Source organism: Amblyraja radiata, chromosome 5, assembly GCF_010909765.2.
Source record: "Amblyraja radiata isolate CabotCenter1 chromosome 5, sAmbRad1.1.pri, whole genome shotgun sequence".
Classification (NCBI taxonomy): Eukaryota; Metazoa; Chordata; class Chondrichthyes; order Rajiformes; family Rajidae; genus Amblyraja; species Amblyraja radiata.
This window is the reverse complement of record NC_045960.1, coordinates 109175551-109201133: the sequence shown is the minus strand read 5'-3', so window position 1 is coordinate 109201133 and position 25583 is coordinate 109175551. Positions and strand designations below refer to the sequence as shown.

Below are 25583 nucleotides of genomic sequence, written 5' to 3'. Positions count from 1 at the left end.
TCCAATTTGTGTTGGGCCTCACTCTGACAATGGAGGAGGCCCAGGACAGAGTGAGAATGGAAAGGGGAGTTAAACTGTCTGGCAACCAGGAGGAAGATTGTCCATGGTCTTAATGAACGGAAGAGCAGGCCCATGAGACTAAGTGCTTCCCTCTGCTGCTTTCTTTATCTTATTAATTAAATGGAAATTAAAAATCGTGTCAAGGTATTCAAATCATGACTTTCCAATGTTCTGACCAACATTTAAACCAACCAACAGAAGCACCAGACACCAATTGTTCCCTCATTCTGAAGAAGGGTCCTGAGCCAAAACGTTGTCTGTCCTCCCCTCCCCTCCCCTCCCCCCTCCCGCCCTTTGATAATGGCAAGACCCGCTGAGTTCCTCCAGTACTTTTTAGGTTAGTTTGATCTAGTTGGAGATAGAGCATGGAAACAGGCCCTTTGGCCCACTGAGTCTGCACCAACCAACACTAGTTCTATGTGGGGGGGGGCGGCACAGTGGGGCAGCAGTAGAGTTGCTGCCTCACAGCGCCAGAGATCCAGGTTACATCCTAACTACCACCGGGTTGATTTGAGAATTAGGGGACAGAGTTTAGGGGTAACATGAGGGGGAACTTCTTTACTCAGAGAGTGGTAGCTGTGTGGAATGAGCTTCCAGTGGAAGTGGTGGAGGTAGGTTCGTTTTTATAATTTAAAAATAAATTGGATAGGTATATGGACGGGAAAGGAATGGAGGGTTATGGTCTGAGTGCAGGTAGATGGGACTAGGTGAGAGTAAGTGTTCGGCACGGACTAGAAGGGCCGAGATGGCCTGTTTCCGTGCTGTAATTGTTATGTGGTTATATGGGTGGCACCAGCAATGGCCGCCTCGCCAACAGTCTGTCTGTCCTTTCCTTCTTTGTGTTTAAATGTATGTTTTTAGTGTTCTTTAGCTTGTTTTATGTGGGGGGGGGGGGGGTGGCGGAAACGTTTTCTAATCTCTTACCTCGATGGAGATGCGATTTTTCCCGTATCGGATCTCCGTCCGCACTGCGGCCTAACATCGAGGAGCTGGCGGCCTTTGCAGGAGACCGACTTTTGACAGCTCCACCGCGGGGAGCCTACGGGACTTAATACCGCGTACTCTGTGATGTAAGTCCGTGATCCCTTTACCAGGGCTCGATCTCGGAGCTCCGACCGTCGGAGCTTGCGGACTTACATCACGGAAGCCACGGTCTCTGGTCAGAGGCCAACATCAGGAACTCCAAGCCGTGGAAGTTTCGACCGTCCCGACGCGGGAGCTTCGATCGCTCCGGCTGCGGGTGGTTTGACTGCCTCGACCGCGGGTGAATAAAGAGGAAGAAGATTGTACTTTATTGCCTTCCATCACAGTGGGGAATGTGGGGAATCTGCTGTGGTGGATGTTTATCGTTATGTTAACTTTTATGTAGTTTTGTGTCTTGTTGCTTTTTTTTTCGTATGGCTGTATGGTAATTCACATATCACTGTACCTTAATTGGTACAAATGACACTAAAATACTTTTGAAACCTTTGAACTGTGGTTTATACGCTGTTTGTAGGGAGTTTGTACGTTCTCCCGTGGCCTGTGTGGGTTTTCTCCAGGATCTCTGGTTTCCTCCCACATTTCAAAGACGTACAGATTTGTAGGTTAATTGGCTTCGGTAAAAACTGTAAATTGTCCCTAGTGTGTAGGATAGTGCTAGTGTGCGGGCTAATCAGTGGTTGGCGGGTACTCAGTGGGCCGGAGGCCGCAGGAGATTAGTATACAAACTTAAAGCACACGGTATTGGGGGTTCAGTATTGATGTGGATAGAGAACTGGCTGGCAGACAGGAAGCAAAGAGTAGGAGTAACAGGTCCTTTTCACAATGGCAGGCAATGACTAGTGGGGTACCGCAAGGCTCAGTGCTGGGACCCCAGCTATTTACAATATATATTAATGATCTGGATGAGGGAATTAAATGCAACATCTCCAGGTTTGCGGATGACACGAAGCTGGGGGGCAGTGTTAGCTGTGAGGAGGATGCTAGGAGGCTGCAAGGTGACTTGGATAGGCTGGGTGAGTGGGCAAATGCATGGCAGATGCAGTATAATGTGGATAAATGTGAGGTTATTCACTTTGGTGGCAAAAACAGGAAAGTAGACTATTATCTGAATGGTGGCTGATTAGCAAAAGGGGAGATGCAACGAGACCTGGGTGTCATGGTACACCAGTCATTGAAAGTAGGCATGCAGGTGTAGCAGGCAGTGAAGAAAGCAAATGGTATGTTAGCATTCATAGCAAAAGGATTTGAGTATAGGAGAAGGGAGGTTCTACTGCAGTTGTACAGGGTCTTGGTGAGACCACACCTGGAATATTGCGTACAGTTTTGGTCTCCAAATCTGAGGAAAGACCATAGAGGGAGTACAGAGAAGGTTCACCAGACTGATTCCTGGGATGGCAGGACTTTCATATGAAGAAAGATTGGATAGACTCGGCTTGTACACGCTAGAATTTAGAAGATTGAGGGGAGATCTTATAGATACTTACAAAATTCTTAAGGGATTGGACAGGCTAGATGCAGGAAGATTATTCCCGACGTTGGGGAAGTCCAGAACTAGAGGTTACAGTTTAAGGATAAGAGGGAAATCTTTTAGGACCGAGATGAGAAAATCATTTTTTACACAGTGGTGAATGTGTGGAATTCTCTGCCACAGAAGGTAGTTGAGGCCAGTTCATTGGCTATATTTAAGAGGGAGTTAGATGTGGCCCTTGTGGCTAAAGGGATCAGGGGGTATGGAGAGAAGGCAGGGATGGGATACTGAGTTGGATGATCAGCCATGATCATATTGAATGGCGGTGCAGGCTCGAAGGGCCGAATGGCCTACTCCTGCACCTAATTTCTATGTTTAGTATCTAGTTTAGTTTATGTTAGAGATACAGCGCAGAAACAGGCCCTTCGGCCCACCGTACGCGCCGACCAGCCATCCCTGCACATTAACACTTTTTCACACTGAGAGTTGTGAGTCTGTGGAATTCTCCGCCTCAGAGGGCGGTGGAGGCTGGTTCTCTGGATACTTTCAAGAGAGAGCTGGATAGGGCTCTTAAAGATAGTGGAGTCAGGGGATATGGGGAGGCAGAAACGGGGTACTGGTTGGGGATGATCAGTCATGATCACATTGAATGGCAGTGCTGGCTTGAAGGGCCGAATGGCCTACTCCTGCACATATTGTCTATTGTCTACACACACTGGGGGCTATTTACAAATATACGAAGCCAATGAACCTACAAACCTGTACGTCTTTGGAGTGTGGGAGGAAACCGGTGCACCTGAAGAAAACCCAAGTGGTCACTGGGAGAACGTACAAACCCCGGCAAGCTGCACCCGCAGTCAGGATCGAACCCAGTTCTCTAGCGCTGTGAGGCAGTACCTCTACCGCTCCACCACCGTGCAGTCTCTGTATCTGCATTGTATCAATCAAGTCTAGAGTCTAAAGCACTGGTTCCGACTGCCTGACATTAGCTAGGTACTTGGCTGTTAGTTATCAGGCAATCCACTCATGATCCGTGGCTCAGAGATGGAATAATTTTGCTAAGATCCCAAAGGAGGATCACCAGAAAACGCCGACCAAAGTAGCTGCACTTTCAATAGAATAGGGAGAAATATATTAACATTAGCACTGAGCTGAAAACACTAATGTCTAACATCTGTGAAGGTTAAGTGAGGGGAGAGAGAGAGAGAATGGATGCATGGAAACATGGACAATGTTATTTCACATCTCAGCAAGTTCTAGTCTAATTACCTCTCCTGACATTCAACAATATGGGCAGCCCGGTGGCGCAGCGGTAGAGTTGCTGCCGTACAGCGCCAGAGACCCGGGTTCGATCCTGACTACAGGTGCTTGCCTGTACGGAGTTTGTACGTTCTCCCCGTGAACTGCGTGGGTTTTTCTCCGGGCGCTCCGGTTTCCTCCCACACTCCAAAAACGTGCGGGTTTGCAGGTTAATTGGCTTGGTATATTTGTAAGTTGTCCCAAGTGTGTTTAGGATACTGCGGGTGTGCGGGTGTCGCTGGTCGGCGCGGATTCGGTGGGCAGAAAGGCCTGTTTCTGCACTGTATCTCTAAACTAAACTAAAAATAGTATAGAAATGCAGAGGTCATGTTTTATATAGAAGGTAGACAAAAATGCTGGAGAAACTCAGCGGGTGAGGCAGCATCTATGGAGCGAAGGAATAGGTGACGTTTCGGGTCAAGACCCTTCTTCAGACAGATGTGGATGTGGGGGGGGGGGGGGGGGGAGAAGAAAGCAAGAGGCGGAGACAGTGGGCTGTGGGAGAGCTGGGAAGGGGAGGGGAAGGAAGGAGAAAGCAAGGACTACCTGAAATTGGAGAAGTCAATGTTCATACCGCTGGGGTGTAAACTGCTCAAGCGAAATATGAGGTGCTGCTCCTCCAATTTGCAATGGGACTCACTCTGGCCATGGAGGAGGCCCAGGACAGAAAGGTCGGATTCGGAATGGGAGTGGTAGCATTTTTGTCTACCTTCGATTTTTCCAACGTCTGCAGTTTTTTCTTAAACATGTTTTATATAGATACTTATATGTGAATGTGAAGATAGACAGAGTGCTGGAGTAACTCAGCAGGTCAGGCAGCACCTCGGGAGAAAAGGAATAGGTGACGTTTCGGGTTGAGACCCTTCTTCAGATTGATGTTTTTTCCATGTTAGACATTGTATAAGACATTGGTGAGGCCACATTGTATTCAGAAGTTTGGAGTATTGTGTTCAGTTTAGATCACCCTGTTATAGCAAACCTGCTTAGGTCAGTTAAGTTTAGAGATACACTAGGGTAGCAGGCCCTTCGACACACCGAGCCCGTGCCGACCATTGATCACCCATTCATATGTTTATTAGTGACAGGAGCAGAATTAGGCCCTTCAAGTCTGCTCCGCCATTCACTCTCAGCTAATCTATCTTTCTCTCTCAATCCCATTCTCCTGCCTTCTCCCCATAACCCATGTGGGTGGTCACGGTGGCGCAGCGGTAGAGTTGCTGCCTTACAGCGAATGCAGCGTTGGAGACCCGGGTTCGATCCCGGCTATGGGTGCTTTCTGTACGGAGTTTGTACGTTCTCCCCGTGACCTGTGTGGGCTTTCTCCGAGATCTTCGGTTGCTTCCCACACTCCAAAGACGTACTGGTGTGTAGGTTAATTGGCTTAGTAAAATGTAAAAATTGTCCCTAGTGGGTGTAGGATAGTGTCAATGTGCGGGGATTGCTGGTCGGTGCGGGCCTGGTGGGCAGAAAGGGCTTGTTTCCGCGCTGTATCTCCAACTAAACTAAACCCATGACGCCCGTACTAATCAAGAATCTATCTACCGCTGCCTTAAAAATATCCATTGATTTGGCCTCAGACTATCCCAGTTTCTCATCCACTCCCTGCACACTAGATAAATAGCCTTGCGACACAGACGTCAATTAACTTACAAAGCCGTGTGTCTCTGCGATCAGGGATGAAACCGTAGCAGCACCCGAGGTCAGGATTGAACCCGGGTCTCTGGCGCTGAGAGGCAGCGGCTCTACCCGCTGCCCCACCGTGTGGTCAAGCTGGAAAGGGTACAGAGAAGATTCACGAGGATTCACGATTGCCAGGACTCGAGGGTCTGAGCTGTAGGGAGAGGTTGAGCAGGCTAGGATTTATTCCTTGGAGCGCAGGGAAATGAGAGGTGAACTTATGGAATATGTTATTTCAGTTCAGCAATACTAACGCTTACTTTTATTTTTTTATACTCCCATGCGAATTGAACCGAAAACTATTCAAATGTAGAGCATTCTTTACCAATTCAATCCTTCGGAAATGTGGACATTTCTAATCAACAAACTCAAAGAGAACCTTGTAAACAATGTAATTATTGTCCACCTGAACTCAACAGTACAAGTTGTAATAACATTTACAGAAGGCTGAGGAAGCCAAGTCAACGGAGAATTTTTAGTCGGAGATTGACGGATTCTTGATTAGTACGGAGGTCAGGGGTTATGGGGAGAAGGCAGGAGGATGGGGTTGAGAGGGAGAGATAGATCAGCAATGATTGAATGGCGGAGTTATCTTGATGGGCCGAATGGCCTAATTCTGCTCCTATCACTGGTGAACTTTTGCCAACGCATTATCCTTGGCAAGGCCACCAGCACAATTGATTGTAATCATGTATTGTCTTTCCGCTGACTGGATATCACGCAACAAAAAAGCTTTTCACCAAAGATCCTAAAACGGAGCAAGATAGACCACTCCTGCTAAATGCAATGGCCTGACGTGTAGTATGCAACGGAACGGAAGGTGGGCCTTTTTTTCATCCATTTCCGTAACCGGACCCGACCCCACCCGACCCGACTCGCAGTGTAATCAACGTTGCGGGGGAACAGTTGGTGTTAATAAATTAAAATTCTGAAAATGAGGAGAAGATTTTTACCAACTAACTTTTATTTTTACGAGGATGTTTCCGTAACCGGCTTCCGTCTCCGCACTATTATCCTACGGGATATTTGGTGCGGAGACGGAAGCCGGTTACGGAAATGGGGCCTTAAATTTCCCATGAATCTGCCCGTGACCATATTATGTCTTTTTTGTCGAGTGATCTATCTTGCTCGCTATAGGATCTTTGCTTTTCACTGCACCTCGGTACACGTGACAATAAACTAAACTACACTTAATTGTGACCACGTAGGTTTTCTCCGGGTGCTCCGGTTACGTCCCACACTGTGCATGGCTCGATTGTAATCATGTACTGTCTTTCCGTTGAACGGTTAGCACGCAACAAAAAGCTTTTCACTGCACCTCGGCCCACGTGACAATAAACTAAACTCAAACTGAAGCTGAACTGAAACATCCCACAGAAAGATGTGCGGGTTTGTAGGTTAATTGGCTTCTGTAAATTGCCCCTAGTGTGTGGGATAGTGTTAGTGCACAGGGTGGTAGGACTCGGTGGGCCGAAGGGCCTGTTTCCACGCTGTATCTCTAAAACCAAAGCTTAACAAGAAGTGACTGTGGCAATGCAGTGGTGGGAGTGAGTGTAGGTCTCTCTCTCTCTCTCTCTCTCTGTTGTCCTCAAGTGTGTGTTGCCTTTCGGGTTTTTTTTTGTTTTTGGTAAACGCTTTTTGAAAACAAACCTTTACTTGTTCTGGTTTCGAATCCGGAGACATCTGCGTTTGGCGGGCGGCGGACTGTCGTCGGGGCCTGTGTTGAGTATTGGCGTGGAGGTTAGGCAGGGTGCTATGGCAGTCTTTTCGGTGGCTTTTGGCACAGGCTGTACGAAGCAGCCTGTCTTGCGCACTACTCTCAAGGCATATGCATGGTCCTCATCTGCAGGATTGTGACTCACATCCTGCCTGTCCACCCCACCCGGGGGTGATGCAACGGAGGCCTTCTTACCTGCCTCTACCACCTCCAGCGCACAGTTCGACGAGCAGTTGTTTTCTTTGACTGACTCCAGCTCGTTGGCAGCGATCGTCTCCAGCGCCTGTTGTTGTTGTTGTTGTAGCCGCGGTGGCGACTGCGGTGTGGGCGGCGACTGCGGTGTGGGCGGCGACTGTGGTTCTTGGTTGTTGTTGGCTTGTTGTTGCTGTTGGTCTGAGGGGCTCTCCAAGCAGTGGGGACTATCCAGGTCCTTGGTGCCGTTGGTGAGCGGCTTGCAAGGCGGCGTGATGGTGGTGTCCGAGTCTCCCGAGTGCAGGCAGTGGGAGACGCCACTGCACGCCAACACCTTGGGCTCAAGAGGGTTCGAGTCCCTACAGTCGAAGCAGTTCCGTTTGTCCGGACTGGAAAGGGTCAAGTCCACCAGGCTCCGGCCTTCGTTCTCGTCCTCCACCTTGACGGACGCCCGCAGAGGCGGGTGGAGGACGTGATTGAGTCTGCTTCGACGGCTCATGGTCAGGTCGATGACCTCGTTGTGCGGGAAGTCTGAGGCGTCGGGGAAAAAAGGCGGGAAGTCGCCTTGAAAGGCCGGGCCGTTCAGCCTGAGGGTCAGGTCGACGATGTCGCCCCGGCTGACGTCGAGAGGGAAGGGGTGCGGCGGAGGAGGCGGCAGGTTGAAGGGGGAGCTCGGGCTTTTGATGGTGGGGGGCTTGCAGTGGCCCTGCTGCCCGCCGGCGGAAGCCGGGGAATGGGCGGCCTCCTTGCCAGCGTCCTCGCCGGGCCTGGAGCCCACCGGGCCGTTCGAGCCGCCGCTCCGGGAGCCGAAGCTGAAGCCGGGGCCGACGGGGATGGGGATGGGGATGGGGACGGGGAGCGGCACGATCACCGGGTAGGGCACCAGCAGGGTGGGAGGGGGCACGAGGGGGGAAAGCGAGGGAACGCCAAAGTTCATCAGGTGCGGCAGGTGCATGTGGCTGCTGTTGGCCATCAGGTTGTGGGGGGCGAAGGAGACGTTGGGGAGGGGGGGTGCGGCTGAGGGCGGGAGCAAGCCCTGAGGGTGGGGGGGATGGGTATGGGGGTGAGGCGAGAGCATGGAGCGGTGCTGCATGGGGCTGGAGTTGGGGCCCATGGACCTGGGGCCGAGCCCCGGGACCAGGTGGTTGGAGAGCGGGCTGTTGGGGCTCGGGGTGTGCGGTGGCGGAGGCCCCCTGATGTACGGCGGCGGGCACATCTGCTGCATCATCTGCTGCTCCATGAAGACGGGCAGAGGGACCGGCCCGCGGTTGGTCATCACCATGGAGGGGGGGTTGTTGCCCCCGGTTACCCCCCCCATCCCGGGGGGCAGCGGCTGCTGGACCTGGACGCCGGGGCCATCCATCGTCCCGCCCGCCTTGGAGACGGGGGTGTGCAGCGACGGGGAGGAGGAGGAGGGGACGGGGACTTGGCTCAGCGGGCAAGGAGCCACCGGGGACGGCGGCTTCCTGCGAATGTCAGACAGCGGCATGTTCCACGACTCTGGAGTCAACAGCTGCTGCACGCCCATGTGCTCGGACTTCTTCTCCGCTGCTGCCGGGTGCATGGTGCTGCACAAGCCCGCCGGGAGGTTGGCCTGCGTCTCTTTGTAAAAAATGTCCATCTTGTACTGGTTGAGGCATTTGGCGCTGCAGAATTGCAGGCGACGCTCACCGTCACCAAAGTCCAGGTACTCCTTAGTGTGTCGTATGTGCTTACACCAGTCACACACCTGCGGTAGGAAGAAACGAAAGCACATTAGTACGCACAACCAATTCAAAGCAATAGACAATAGGCGCAAGAGTAGGCCATTCGGCTCTTCGAGCCAGCACTGCCATTCAATAGACAATAGAAAATAGGTGCAGGAGTAGGACATTCGGCCCTTCGAGCCAGCACCGCAATTCAATGTGCTCATGGCTTATCATCCCCAATCTGTACCCCGTTCCTACCTTCTCCCCTGACTCCGTTATCTTTATGAGCCCTATCTAGCTCTCTCTTGAAAGTATCCAGGGAACCGGCCTCCACCGCCCTCTGAGGCAGAGAATTCCACAGATTCACAACTCTCTGTGTGAAAAAGTTTTTTCCTCGTCTCCATTCTAAATAGCTTACCCATTATTCTTAAACTGTGGCCCCTGGTTCTGGACTCCCCCAACATCGGGAACATGTTTAGTCTGAAGAAGGGTTTCAGCCCGAAACATTGCTTATTTCCTTCGCTCCATAGATGCTGCTGCACCCGCTGAGTTTCTCCAGCACTTTTGTCTACCATCGGGAACATGTTTCCTGCCACTAGCGTGTCCAATCCCTTAATAATCTTATATGTTTCAATAAGATGCCCTCTCATCCTTCCCAATTCCAGTGTATACAAGCCCAGCCGCTCTATTCTATCAACATATGGCAGTAAGCACAAACGTTCTTATAAGTAACTCAAGAAGATATTTAATCTCTGAAGAACTCAACCTTTCCCGTTGGTCACGTTATTCCCTTCACCATGTATTTGTGCATTTAGACGGCCCGTCTGTAATCACGTATATGAAAGAACTGCAGATGCTGGTTTAAATTGAAGGTAGACACAAAATGCTGGAGTAACTCAGCGGGACCCTAAACGTCACCCATTCCTTCTCTCCAGGGATGCTGCCTGTCAAGGCTGGGTTACTCCAGCATTTTGTGTCTACCTTCGATTGCAATCATGTCTTGTATTTCCGCTGACTGGTTAGCACGCAACAGAAACTTTTCGTTGTACCGCACTCAAATTATAGCTCGGGCCCTCGAGTCCTGGCAACATACATCACAGGCAGATATAGTGGTCAAAGAGACGTTCAGCACATTGGCATTCACCAGTCAGAATATTGAGTATAGAAGTTGGGAGGTCATGTTGCACTTGTATAAGACGTTGGTGAGGCCGCATTCAGTTTATTGTGTTCAGTTTTGGCCATAGAAACATAGAAAATAGGTGCAGGAGTAGGCCATTCGGCCCTTCGAGCCTGCACCGCCATTCAATATGATCATGGCTGATCGTCCAACTCAGTATCCTGTACCTGCCTTCTCTCCATACCCCCTGATCCCTTTAGCCACAAGGGCCACATCTCATTCCCTCTTAAATATAGCCAATGAACTGGCCTCAACTACCACCTGTGGCAGAGAATTCCAGAGATTCACCACTCTCTGTGTGAAAAATGTTTTCCTCATCTCGGTCCTAAAAGATTTCCCCCTTATCCTTAAACTGTGACCCCTTGTTCTGGCCACCATGTTACAGGAAATATGTTGTCAAGCTGGAAAGGGTACAGAGAAGATTTACGAGGATGTTGCCTGGGCTAGAGGGTGTGAGCTAAAGGGAGAGGTTGAGTAGGCTGGGACTCTATTCCTTGGAGCGCAGGAGGATGAGGAGTGATCTTATTGAGGTGTCTAAATCCATGAGAGGAGTAGATCGTGTAGATGCACAGTCTTTTGCCCAGAGTAGGGAAATCGAGGACCAGAGGACATAGGTTTAAGGTGAAGGGGAAAAAAATGAATAGGAATATGAGGCGTAACCTTTTCACACAAAGGGTGGTGGGTGTATGGAACGAGCTGCCGGTGGAGATAGAGCAGAGCGATCTTGGAGTGCAGAAAACAGTTAGACAGGTAGAACATAGAAACATATAAAATAGGTGCAGGAGGCCATTCGGCCCTTCAAGCCAGCACCGCCATTCATTGTGATCATGGCTGATCATTTGGACATGGATAGGACAGGTTTGGAGGGATGTAGACCAAACGCAGGCAGGTGGGACTAGTGTAGCTGGGACACGTTGGCCGGTGTGGGCGAGTTGGGTTGAAGGGCCTGTTTCCACTCTGTATCACTCTATGACTATGACTCCTAGCACCTCATCATTGTTGGTTCAATTTACACTCGAACACTGTTACCTTGTAGGAAGGGCAACCAATTTAGCATCGATGGAACCTTGCAAAGTTTATACACTTTTAGAATTTAATTCATGAAGATCTTAAAATATAAAAATTCCAACAGGCAAAAGCCATAAGTGAAAGGAGCAGAATTAGGCCATTCGGCCAATCAGGTCTACTCTGCCAATCAATCCGACAGGCTGACCTGTCCCTCTCTCTTAACCACATTCTCCTGCCTTCTCCCCACAACCCCTGACACCTGTATACTAGGCTGTGGAAAGACACAGGATGCTGGAGTAACTCGGCGAGTCAGAAGAACATGGATGGGTGATGTTTAGGGTCAAAACATCACCTATCCTTGTTCTCCAGAGATGCTGCCTGACCCGCTGAGTTACTCCAGCACTTTGTGTCTTTCCTTGGTAAACCAGTGTTTGCAGTTGGTTGTTTCTTCATGCGGGGCATTTAAAAAAAAATGAAAAGTGATTTGTGTAGGACTGCAGGTGCTGGAAAAATCGAAGGTAGACAAAACTGCTGGGGAAACTCAGCGGGCGAGGCAGCATCTATGGAGCGAAGGAATAGGAGACGTTTCGGGTCGAGACCCTTCTTCAGACTTTAGGGAGATGGTTCGTAGTCCCTTCCACCAAATGCCGCACCATGGCTTCCAATGCAGCAATCTAATGACTGGAACTGGACACCACTCAATATGTTTAAGAAGGAACTGCAGATGCTGGAAAATCGAAGGTACACAAAAATGCTGGAGAAACTCAGCGGGTGCAGCAGCATCATAGCTGCATCCGCTGAGTTTCTCCAGCATTTTTGTGTACTACTCAATATGTGTCCTCTAATTGAGTTTAGAAGGATGAGGGGAAGGCCCTCATTGAAACTTACCGAATAGTGAAAGGCCTGGATAGAGTTGATGTGGAGAGGATGTTTCCACTCGTGGGAGAGTCTAGGACCAGAGGTCGTAGCCTCAGAATTAAAGGAGGAAGGAGATGAGGTACAGGATACTGAGTTGGATGATCAGTCATGATCCATATTGAATGGCGGTGCAGGCTCGAAGGGCCGAATGGCCAACTCCTGCACCTATTTTCTGTGTTTCTATGAGGAGGAATTTCTTTGGACACGGGATGGTGAATCAGGGGAGGCCAAGTCAATGGATATTTTTAAGGTGGGGACTGACAGAGTCCTGATCAGTAAAGGTGTCGGGGGTTATGGGGAGAAGGCAGGAGAATGGGGTTGAGAGGTCGAGATAGATCAGCCATGATTGAATGGTGGAGTAGACCTGATGGGCCGAATGGCCTAATTCAGGGCCTAGAACAAGAACATGAACAGCTGAATTCCCCGCTCCAGAAACGCTTCATCACGACACACCAATAAATATCATCGCTACTCATTTCTCGTTAAAGTTTTCAGGACAAACGAATCAATATGTTTGACCCACTGGAGATTATATGAGAGTTCAGGTTACATAATTCGTCTTTTGTAAGTGACATACTATTCCTCGGGAGTAACTTGCTCTCGGGTTACATTAGCCAGTCTGCACACACTCCCGTATGCAGTTAGGTCAGCAGGCAATCCAAATGAGAGAGTGCAGCGTAGGTTCGCCAGGTTAATTCCCGGGATTGCGGGACTGTCATATGTTGAAAGAATGGAGCGACTGGGCTTGTACACACTGGAATTTAGAAGGATGAGAGGAAAAGGGATTGGACACGCTAGAGGCAGGAAACATGTTCCCCATGTTGGGGGAGTCCAGAACCAGGGGCCACAGTTTAAGAATAAGGAGTAGGCCATTTAGAATGGAGATGAGGAGAAACTTTTTCACCCAGGGAGTTGTGAATCTGTGGAATTCTCTGCCTTAGAAGGCAGTGGAGGCCAATTCTCTGTAGGCTTTCAAGAGAGAGTTAGATAGAGCTCTAAAAGATAGCGGAGTCAAGGGATATGAGGAGAAGGCAGGAACGGGGTACAGATTGTGGATGATCAGCCGTGATCACAGTGAATGGCGGTGCTGGCTCGAAGGGCTGAATGGCTTACTTCTGCATCTATGGTCTATTGTCTATTGTCAAATGCAGCCCTAACTAAAGTATTATTTGGAGTATTGCGTGCAATGCTGATCATCCCCATTACAGAAAGAAGTGCAAGCTCTGGAGAGGGTTCAGAGGAGGTCAACCAGAATGCCGCCTGGATTAGAGGGTTTCAGCTACAGGGAGAGGTTGGAAAGACTTGGATTGTTTTCTCTGGAACGTCAGAGGTTGAGGGGAGACTTGATAGAAGTACATAAAATTACAAGAGGCATAGATGGGGACGAATTTACCGAAGCCAATCAACGTACAAATCTGTACGCCTTTGGAGTGTGGGTGGAAACCGCAGCACCCGGAGAAAACCCACACAGTCACGGGGAGAACGTACAAACTTCATACAGACAGCACCCGTAGTCAGGATTGTACCCGGGTCTCTGGCGCTGTGAGGTAACAACTACCGCTGCGCCACCGTGTCGCACAAGACTTCACTTCTCTTCATGGCACTGCACTCTTAACAAGGCAATGAGTGACTTCATATTCTATGCATCCTATTATTGTGTAATGACTTGCAAATTAATTGTTCAGGACTCTGCTCCCCATTCACAAATAAGCCATGGTCACTCAATTACAGGAACTGGAGATGCTGGTTTAAAAAAAAAAAAAGACACACAGTGCTGGAGTACCTCAGGCAGCATATCTGGAGAACATGGATGGGTGACATTTCGGGTCGGGATTCCTTCTCTGAAGAAGGATCTTTGTGGCTTTTGTTGCAACAATGGACTTAGCTTGTGTGAAAGCAAGGATTCTTTTTGGTAGAATCTGGGAGCATTCTGGGGCGAAGACTGGGGAATGGGGTTAAGAGGGAAAGATAGATCAGCCATGATTGAATGGCGGAGACTTCATGGGCCGAATAACTTAATTCTGCTCCTATCATTTGGGAATGGCTTGACTGATGTGTAGGTTTTTTTGCTGCTAATAGTCAAAACCATCTCAAATCAATGTATGGGGAGGGTGTGGGAGGAGGGTGTTCCCCCTCCCACGGTAGGGAGCTTTCGCATTTTTCAGCTTGAAATCGTGTAACCTAGTGCATACTGTAGCGAGTCTTTTAACTTACACTTGAATGCAAGATTTATGCTTTAAATTGGATTAGGTATGAATAAGGTTAGGCTAAATTACATTCCTAATTACATTCCACAGTAGAGCCAGGCTCTGATCAACAGGTGCAGCACATGAATGACCATATTCATGCATGGAAATCAGATTATAATTCATGCTGTTATGCATCTATTAATATATAAAACTCTCGCCCAAGATTCCGAAACGGAACTCCGTCCGGCTGCCACATTTCTTCCATTGATTCCCTGCAACTCCGAAACTGGACGCAGAATCGCTGACATCTTTTCCATTTCGGTAGAGATTTCACTTTTCTTTCTAAGTATCCGCTCCTCATTACATTCCGTCGTGTTTAAGTACACGTTTTTAATCAAATCCTTCCCCCCCCCCCCCAATATTTCAAAACTAAACTGGCTTCACACCCACAGAACCTTCACCAGCCCCAGCCCCTGCTGAACGTTCCATCGTGTGATGTCACAATGCCCAATCTTCACATATGTCCAATCGGAATGGATCCATTTACATATGCCTATGCAGGAGCCCCAGCCAATGGTGAACGTTCCATCGTGTGATGTCACAATGCCCAATGCTCAAATACATCGTTGCCATAGAGAGGGATTACAGAGAAGGTTCACCAGACTGATTCCTGGAATGTCAGAACTTTCAAATGAAGAAAGACTGGATAGACTCGCCTTGTACTCACTAGATTTTAGAAGATTGAGGGGGTATCTTATAGAAACGTTTAAAATTCTTAAGGGGTTGGACAGGCTAGATGCAGGAAGATTGTTCCGGATGTTGGGGAAGACCAGAACAAGGGGTCAAAGTTTAAGGATAAGGGGGAACGCTGAATCGCCGACATCTTTTCCATTTTGGTAGAGATTTCACTTTTCTTTCTAAGTATCCGTTCCTCACTACATTTCGACGTGTTTAAGTGTACGTTTTTAATCAAATCCTAACCCCCCCCCCCCCCCCCCCCAATATTTCAAAACTAAACTGGCTTCACACCCACAGAACCTTCACCAGCCCCAGCCCCTGCTGAACGTTCCATCGTGTGATGTCACAATGCCCAATCTTCACATATGTCCAATCGGAATGGAGCCATTTACATATGCCTATGCAGGAGCCCCAGCCAATGGTGAACGTTCCATCGTGTGATGTCACAATGCCCAATGTTCAAAGACATCGTTGCCATAGAGAGGGAGTACAGAGAAGGTTCACCAGGCTGATTCCTGTTATGTCAGAACTTTCATATGAAGAAAGACTGGATAGACTCGCCTTGTAATCGCTAGATTTTAGAAGATTGAGGGGGTATCTTATAGAGACGTTTAAAATTCTTAAGGGGTTGGACAGGCTAGATGCAGGAAGATTGTTCCGGATGTTGGGGAAGACCAGAACAAGGGGTCAAAGTTTAAGGATAAGGGGGAATGCTGAATCGCCGACATCTTTTCCATTTTGGTAGAGATTTCTCTTTTCTTTCTAAGTATCCGTTCCTCATTACATTTCGACGTGTTTAAGTGTACGTTTTTAATCAAATCCTAACCCCCCCCCCCCCCAATATTTCAAAACTAAACTGGCTTCACACCCACAGAACCTTCACCAGCACCAGCCCCTGCTGAGCGTTCCATCGTGTGATGTCACAATGCCCAATCTTCACATATGTCCAATCGGAATGGATTCATTTACATATGCCTATGCAGGAGCCCCAGCCAATGGTGAACGTTCCATCGTGTGATGTCACAATGCCCAGTGCTCATAGACATCGTTGCCATAGTGACAGTACAGAGAGTCAGATGTGGGCCGAGGAGCCTTCAAGACAACATGAGATGTTCCCATATTGTGTGAAAATATTTACGTCATTCACCCCCTGAACCTCGATAAGAACACCACCTGCACATCTTAATTAAATTAGAGAAAAACGGAAAAGAGGTCGGGCATTTACACTTTTAAGGCTCTGTGTGTGTCGAAGCTTCGTGTGTGTGATGCCGCACCGCTAACCCCCCCACCACCCCCCCCACGCGTTGCCGAGACGGACCCGACTTCGACGACTTCAAGATACGATATTTTAAGACGGCAGGGACCCGACTTCGACGACCAAATCTCCCCTGGGGGCTACAGGTAGGGAACGGTCTTTATGCACTTTTCCAACTCTGTGTGTGGGGGTGGTTAGTGTGTGTGAGGCGCCCGCCCCCCACCCCCCCCCCCAGTGGGGGCTACGGGTAGGGAACGGCTGCGTTGGGGGATCAGACCCAACGGGTTTGCCATTGGTCGTCGTGTTTAAGTGCACGTTTTTAATCAAATCCTAACCCACCCCCCCCCCCCCAATATTTCACAACTAAACTGGCTTCTCACCCATAGAAGCAGCACCAGCCCCAGCCCCTGGTGAACGTTCCATCGTGTGATGTCACAATGCCCAATGTTCAAATACATCGTTGCCATAGAGGGAGTACAGAGAAGGTTCACCAGACTGATTCCTGGGATGTCAGGACTTTCATATGACGAAAGACTGGATAGACTCGGCTTGTACATGCTAGAATTTAAAAGATTGAGGGGGTATCTTATAGAAACTTACAAAATTCTTAAGGGGTTGGACAGGCTAGATGCAGGAAGATTGTTCCAGATGTTGGGGAAGTCCAGAACAAGGGGTCACAGTTTAAGGATAAGGGGTAAATCTTTTAGGACCGAGATGAGAAAAACATTTTTAACACAGAGAGTGGTGAATCTCTGGAATTCACTGGCACAGAAGGTAGTTTGAGGCCTGTTCATTGGCTGTATTTAAGAGGGAGTTAGATGTGGTCCTTGTGGCTAAAGGGATCAGGGGGTATGGAGAGAAGGCAGGTACAGGATACTGAGTTGGATGATCAGCCACGATCATATTGAATGGTGGTGCAGGCTCGAAGGGCCGAATGGCCTACTCCTGCACTTAATTTCAATGGTTCTATGTTTCCCTCTCCGAAACCCCTCTCCCACCCATCCCTTCTCTCCCCCACCCCCCTTCCCTCTCTACGCCACCCCCTTCCTCCTACCCCTCTGGTCCTCTTCCATCACTCCCCCTACCCCTCTCCACCTCCCTCTCCACTCTTTCCCCTCTCTCCCCCACCCCTCTCCCCCTCCCTCCCTCCTTCCCTACCTCCCCATCCTCCCCCTCCACCACATCTATCTCCCCATCCCCCTCTCTCACCCCCTACCCCGCTCTCCTTTCCCTCCCAAATCTGTCCCATTTCCTCCACCTCCTCTCCCCTCCCTCCCCTCTTCACATCCCCCCTCCCTCCCCCCACCTGTGTGTTTGGGGGTTGGTTAATATGAGTTTGATGCCGCCGCCCCCCCTCCCCCCCCCCCCCCTGCAAAACGCCGTTGGGGAAACAGACCCAACGGGTCTGCACTTGGTCTAGTATACCATTAAAACTCTGTGCCTGCCGCCTGCCGTCTGGCTGCCTGTCTGCCTTTTGATTTGTTCCCAATACTCGCAGATGTCCAATCGGAATGGCCGATGCTCGCAGATGTCCAATTGGAATCTGCCGGCTGCATTTCTTCCTTTGATTCATTGCCACGCCCAATCCAGAAGCTCAATCTCCGACATCATTTCCATTTCGGTAGAGATTTCGCTTTTCTTTCTAAGTTTCCGCTCCTCATTACATTTCGTCGTCTTTAAGTACACGTTTTTAATCAAATCCCCCCCCCCCCCCTCCCCACTCACTCATGTTGTCGCCTCCTGCTGGCCAGCGACCATAAAGGCTGCTGGCGCCCGCATCTCAACCTCAAGAGACGCCATTTAAAAACGGCCTTTCGGGAACGGCTTTACTTCGACGACCACGTCTCCCATGGGGGCTACGGGTAGGGAACGGCTGCGTTGGGGGATTATACTTTTAAAACTCTGTGTGTGGGGGTGCTTGGTGTGTGTGATGCCGCCCCGCCCCCCCCGCAATCGCACGTTGGGGAAACGGACCCGACTTCGAGGACCACGTCTCCCGTGGGGGCTACAGGTAGGGAACGGCTGCGTTGGGGGAGCAGACCCAACGGGTCTGCCATTGGTCTAGTATATATATAAACACAGAGAAACAAGGCAAGTCGGACTTCCATCACTGTTCTGCACAAATAAATCAATCAACCTTACCCTCTGACTATAGAAACAAGACAAAAATAATGCCACATATTCAATCATATGGTTCAATTAAATTAAGATATATATGTAAAACAAATATATGGAAACAGGCCCTTCGGCCCACCAAGTCCACACTGACCAGCAATCTATCATACACCAGTTCCAACCTACACGCCAGGGACAATTTACAGAAGCCAATTAACCTACAAACCTGCACTTCTTTCGGATGTGGGAGAAACCGGAATATCCAGAGAAAACCCATGTGGTAGTAAGGCAGCAACTCTACCGCTGCGCCACCGTGCCACCCCATTAAATTATTTTTTCTGTAATATATTTATTATGGTGTCACGTGAATAAAGATGAACACATGAACAGGCGACCTGGATCCGGGGCTCGGCCGCGGGCCAGTGGAGGACAATGTCGGGAGCTCGCAGGTCACAGGCTGGTGCCTGTTTTCCGGAGCACCCGTTGCAACAGCTGCGGGCAGCTTCGACCACCCCCGGGCCGTGGAGCTTGAACCGCGGGACTGATGCCATCGCCCGGTGGGGTATCGCCTCGGCGCAGAGGGAGAAGAGGAGGGAAGAGACAGTAACTCTAAGACTTTTGCTTCCATCACAGTGAGGAGGTGTTTGGTGAACTCACTGTGGTGGATGTTAATTTGTGTTTATTGTGTTTTGTTATTATTACATGTATGGCTGCAGGCAACAGCATTTCGTTCAGACCGAAAGGTCTGAATGACAAATAAAGGATTCAATTCAATTCAACATGATTCTGATTTCTGCCCTTAGTTGAATAGCACACATCTCCAGTCATTGTGTTTTATGGCTGGTTTTCAACCTCATCAGTCTGAAGGTCTCGACCCGAAACATCACCCATTCTTTCTCTCCAGAGATGCTGCCTGTCCTGCTGAGTTTTTCTAGTTTTTAGTGTCCATCTTCAGTTTAAACCAACATCTGCAGTTCCTTCCTACACTTTGTTAAGCAAAACATGTACTATTGTCATAATATTATTCACCTCAACTGAGTCTTTTCTTCACCTCCGTTGCTGCAGAGAATACAATCCCAGTTATCAAATCTTTCTTCAAAGTGAAAAAAAAATTCCAGCCCTGCCAACATCCTCATAAATCGCCCCTGGATCCTCTCCAGAGCAATTGCACCCTTTCTACAATGTGTCACAGTCTTACAGCATGGAAACAGGCCCTTCATCCCAACTTGTTCATGCAGATCAAGATGCCCCATCTAAACTAGTCCCATTTATCCGCATTTGGCCTATATCCCTTTAAACCTTGTGTGTGCCAGTGTGTGTCTGGGAGTGTGTGTCAATCAAGCGGCGACAACATCCAGAGTGAGCGGACACTTGACTATGCCTGGGGAGCGTTTCCCTCCACCCCCCGTCTGTTCCCCCCCCCCCCCGGGAGTGCGGGCTGGCCCAGGTGCACTGTGTCCAGCTGGGAGGTGAAGGTCAGTGACCCGGAGGTCGGGCATCGGAGTTTAGAGATACAGCGCAGAAACAGGCCCTTCGTCCCACTGAGGCCGCACTGAAAGATGATCCCCGCACACTAGCACTATCCGACACACTGGGGACAATTTACAATTATACCAAGCCACCAATTAACCTACAAACCTGTACGTCTTTGGAGTGTGGGAGGAAACCGAAGATCTCGAAGAAAACCCACATAGGATACAGAGATAACGTACCAATTCTGTACAGATAGCACCCGTAGTCAGGATCGAACCCGGATCTCTGGCGCTGTTAGGCAGCAACTGTGTCACCGTGCCACCCTCATTGTACTTAGTACTTGACTCCACAGCTTCCTCATTCACTTCCTTCCACCACCTGTCATCCAGTCCAGCAACTTCTCTGATCTGAAGTAGGGTCCCGACCTGAAACATCGTCGCTTCATTCCCTCCATCGATGCTGCCTGACCTGCAATTCCAATTCCTCCAGCCATTTGTGTTCGGTGCAAGATACCAGCACCTGACCGTGGACGGCTCCATTGACACCACGTATTGTCCTCCTGCTGACTGGTTAGCACGCAACGAAAAAGCTTTTCACTGTACCTCGGCACACGTGACAATAAACTTAACTCAAAACTCCAGAATCTCCACTGCTTCTTCTAAGGGTGGTCACGTTGGCGCAGCGGTAGTGTTGCTGCCTTACAGCGAATGCAGCGCCCGAGACCCGGCTTCGGTCCCGACTACGGGCGCCGTCTCTACGGAGTTTGTACGTTCTCCCCGTGACCTGCGTGGGTTTTCTCCGAGATCTTCGGTTTCCCCCCGCACTCCAAAGACGTACAGGTTTGTAGGTTAATTGGCTTGGTAAATGCAAAAATTGTCCCTAGTGGGTGTGGGATACTCTTAATGTGCGGGGATCACTGGCCGGCGCGGATCCGGTGGGCCGAAGGGCCTGTTTCCACACTGTATCTCTAAACTAAACTAAACTAAAGTGTCACCAGGCCATTAAAAAAACCAGCCTGTAGCTTGACAACTCAAAAATAATGTGCTTCAATCAGGCAAGAACATAATGTTCTCAAACTAAAACATCAGGAAAAAGGTTCTGACGGTCTCCCAACTATCTGGGCCAAAGGTTGAGAGGGATATGTGCCAAACGCGGGTAAGTGGGACTAATGTGGAAGGGGCATCTTGGCCGACAGGGGCGGGTTGGGCGTGCTGTGCCTGTTTCCGTGCCGTGTGGCTCTATGGTTACGCTGCCATGAACGAGGAGAGACGTGGAACATGGGAGGCCGGAGTCCCTGGGGGCCGAGGTGGATGGGCCGTGTCGCAGAGAACAAAGGGGGGACCTGGAGTGGGGGAGCGGGGGGGGGGACAAAGAAGGGACCAACAATATTTAAACTCCACAGATGCTGCCTCACCCGCTGAGTTTCTCCAGCGTTTTTGTCTGCCTTCGATTTTTGCAGTTCCTTCTTAAACAATATTTAAGGGTACTTTCATAACCTTGTTGGTGCATCGTGGCGACTATTTTGTGTACTGTGCGTGCAAAAACAAAAGAACTGCACTGTGTCTTTGTGGTACATGTGAGAGTAAAGTGTCGGCACAAACCAAAGACAGACACAAAGTGCTGGAGTAACTCGGCGGGACAGGCAGCATCTGTGGAGAGAAGGAACGGGTGAGGTTTCAGGGGGTCGAGACCATTCTTCAGACTGGTCAGGGGAAAGGAAAGCGAGTGATATGGACTAAGCGCTGTGGAGAGATCCATCGATCTATGGTCAGAGTGGGAGACTGCATCGGTCCTGCGCTCACACACACATTGCACATGCAGCCAAGCAGCTGTATTTCCCATCACGCGAGTGCCGAAACGCAATACTTTAATTGCAGAGAGTGTGAATGCGATACACACAGTGCTGCAGAAGTCATAATGGCCTTGAGTTAGAACGTTTGGAGCGTTAACGGGAGAAGTGGGAGACCAAAGTGGTCACAAAAATCCTTCCCTGGGAACCCATCTCCCCTGTCAAGCTTAAGTGGTTGGGGATCCGGAACGAGCTGCCAGAGGAAGCTACACGAACTACACAGAGCGGCACTTTGGTGCAGCGGTTGAGTTGCCGCCTCTCAGCACCGGAGACCTGGGTTCGATCCTGACTAGGGGGTGCTGCCCTGCACAGAGTTTGCACGTTCTGTCATAACCATATAACCATATAACAATTACAGCACGGAAACAGGCCATCTCGACCCTTCTAGTCCGTGCCGAACACGCATTCTCCCCTAGTCCCATATACCCGCGCTCAGACCATAACCCTCCATTCCTTTCCCGTCCATATAACTATCCAATTTATTTTTAAATGATAAAAACGAACCTGCCTCCACCACCTTCACTGGAAGCTCATTCCACACAGCCACCACTCTCTGAGTAAAGAAGTTCCCCCTCATGTTACCCCTAAACTTCTGTCCCTTAATTCTCAAGTCATGTCCCCTTGTTTGAATCTTCCCTACTCTCAGTGGGAAAAGCTTATCCACGTCAACTCTGTCTATCCCTCTCATCATTTTAAAGACCTCTATCAAGTCCCCCCTTAACCTTCTGCGTTCCAAAGAATAAAGCCCTAACTTGTTCAACCTTTCTCTGTAACTTAGTTGCTGAAACCCAGGCAACATTCTAGTAAATCTCCTCCTGTCATATTTTGTCACGTTCTGTCATCTGTCACGGGACTGTCATATGAGGAAAGAATGAAAAGACTAGGCTTGTATTCACTGGAGTTTAGAAGGATGAGGGGGGGAACTTATAGAAACATATAAAATTATAAAAGGACTGGACAAACTAGATGCAGGAAAAAATGTTCCCAATGTTGGGCGAGTCCAGAACCAGGGGCCACAGTCTTAGAATAAAGGGGAGGTCATTTAAGACTGAGGTGAGAAAAAACTTTTTCACCCAGAGAGTTGTGAATTTGTGGAATTCCCTGCCACAGAGGCCAGTGGAGGCCAAGTCACTGGATGGATTTAAGAGAGAGTTAGATAGAGCTCTCGGGGCTAGTGGAGTCAAGGGATATGGGGAGAAGGCAGGCACGGGTTATTGATAGGGGACAATCAGCTATGATCACAATGAATGGCGGTGCTGGCTCGAAGGGCCGGATGGTCTCCTCCTGCACCTATTTTCTATGTTTCTATGTTCTCCCCGTGACCTGCGTGGGCTTGCTCCGAGATCTTCGGTTTCCTCCCACACTCCCCAGACGTACAGGTTTGAAGGTTAATTTGCTTGGTGTGAATGTTAAATTGTCCCCAGTGTGCCCAGGATAATGTTAACGTATGGGGATCGCCGGTCGGCGCGGGCCCGGTGGGCCGAAGGGCCTGTTTCCGCGCTGTATCTCTAAACTAAACTCATTCCAAAGACGTTCAGACAGGTACGTGGACGCTAAAGGTTTTGAGGGATATGGGCCAAAGGTCATGTGCCAAAAGTCTCTAAAATGGCTTCCGCCACCACCCCTGGCAGCGCGTTCCAGGCACCCACCACCCCACACATCTTTAAACTTTACCCCTGCTCATCTTCAAGCGCCGCCCTCTCGCCTATAACATTTCTCCCCCGGAGGGTGGGATGGGGGGGGAAATCGTTCTGACTCTCTACCTTATCTATGCCTCTCATCATTTAAAATACTTCTATCAGGTATCCCGTCAACCCCCGCCGTTCCAGAATCCTCCCCAGTGTGAGAGGTATAGAAGTGTGAAAACGCACACCTCCATATTCAGGAACAGTTTCTTCCCAGCTGTTATCAGGCAACTGAACCATCCTACCACCAACTAGAGAACGGCCCTGAGCTACTATCTACCTCATTGGGGAAGTACAACGGGATCTGGGAGTCCATGTACATCAGTCTATGAAAGTAAGCATGCAGGTACAGCAGGCAGTGAAGAAAGGGAATGGCATGTTGGCCTTTATAACAAGAGGAATGGAATATAGGAGCAAAGAGGTCAATAGACAATAGAGAATAGGCCATTCGGCCCTTCGAGCCAGCACCGCCATTCAATGTGATCATGGCTGATCATCCCCAATCAGTACCCCGTTCCTGCCTTCTCCCCATATCCGCTATTTTTAAGAGCCCTATCTAGCTCTCTCTTGAAAGCATCCAGAGAACCGGCCTCCACCGCCCTCTGAGGCCTACTCCTGCACCTATTGTCTATTGTCATTGGACACCCTCAGACTATCTTTAATCGGACGTTATCGGACATTATCTCGCACTAAATGTTATTCCCTTTATCCTATATCAGTGCACTGTGGATGGCTTGAGTGTAAACATGTATTGTCTTTCCATTGACTGGTTAGCACGCAGCAAAGATTTTTCACTGCACCTGAGAAAATAATCTAAATATCATGAGGTTCCAACTAGGTACGTCAGTCTCCACAGATGGCAAAACCGTGCAATCATCAGCGGCCAAGAATAAAGATAAACAGATACGATGGCAAAATAAAAGGAAAATAAAAATGTCCAGGCCTTCAAACTAACAACTCAGCAGGTCCGGCAGCATCTGTGGAGGGAATGGACAGACTACTCCAAATTTCTTAAGGGATATAAAATTCTTAAGGGATTGGACAGGGTAGATGCAGGAAAAATGTTCCCGATGTTGGGGGAGTCCAGAACCAGGGGTCACAGTTTAGGAATAAAGGGTAGGCCATTTAGGACTGAGATAAGGAAAACCTTTTTCACCCAGTTGTGAATCTGTGGAATTCTCTGCCACAGAAGGCAGTGGAGGCCAATTCACTGGATGTTTTCAAGAGAGAGTTAGACATAGCTCTTAGGGCTAACGGATTCAAGGGATATGGGGAGAAAGCAGGGACGGGGTACTGATTTTGGATGTTCAGCCATGATCATGTTGAATGGCGGTGCAGGCTCGAAGGATCGAATGGCCTACTCCTGCACCTATTTTCTATGTTTCAATGAAACAGGTCCTTTGGCCCACCGAATCTGCGCCGACTAGCAATGATCCCGTACACTAGTTCTTTGTTATCCCAGTTTCGCCTTCTGCACACATGGAAGACAATTATCCTACAAACCTGCACGTCTTTGGGATGTGGGTAGAAACCGGAGCATCCGGAGAAAACCCACGCCCATCACGCGGAGAACATACAAACTCTGTCCAGACAGCACCCGTAGTCAGGATGGACCCGGGGTCTCTGGCGCTGTAAGGCAGCAACTCTACCGCTGCACCACCGTGCTGGCATTCTCCCCATAATCTTTGACGCCCTTACTAATCAATAACTTATCAACCGCTGCTTTATAAAATACCCAGACTTGGAATCCACCACCGCCTGTCCATGTTCTCCACAGATGCTGCCTGACCCGCTGAGTTACTCCAGCACTCTGTGAAACGTCACCTATCCATGTTCTCCACAGATGCTGCCTGACCCGCTGAGTTACTCCAGCGCATTGTGTCTCTTATTGGGGTTTTTTCAACCTTGTTTCACTTGATTTACTTTGCTAAAAAGACATCTTTTACTTCCCTATTGATCTGTTTGGCTTGCAACCCTCAATGTCAGATACAACTACATAAATAAATACTTGCTAACCCAAACCCATTCCCGAGAGCTCTGTGAAAGCCTCAAGCGTTTCCAGCCATTGTCAATAATTCATTATCTCACAAG

At 49.3% G+C, this 25583-nt stretch overlaps 1 protein-coding gene across 6 annotated transcripts in view; it reads right to left on the bottom strand.

Moving 5' to 3' along the window:
* LOC116973674 (sine oculis binding protein homolog) overlaps positions 1 to 25583 on the bottom strand; it is a 259428-nt gene that overhangs the window by 19766 nt on the left and 214079 nt on the right. For 5 of the 6 annotated variants that reach the window (XM_033021954.1, XM_033021955.1, XM_033021958.1 and 2 more), the window contains one exon: positions 7139 to 9126. In XM_033021954.1, coding sequence (XP_032877845.1) covers positions 7141 to 9126 — 1986 coding nt within the window. In that variant the 3' untranslated portion in view covers positions 7139 to 7140. The remainder of the gene's footprint in view (positions 1 to 7138; positions 9127 to 25583) is intronic. The other variant, XM_033021956.1, reaches the window with a different exon arrangement.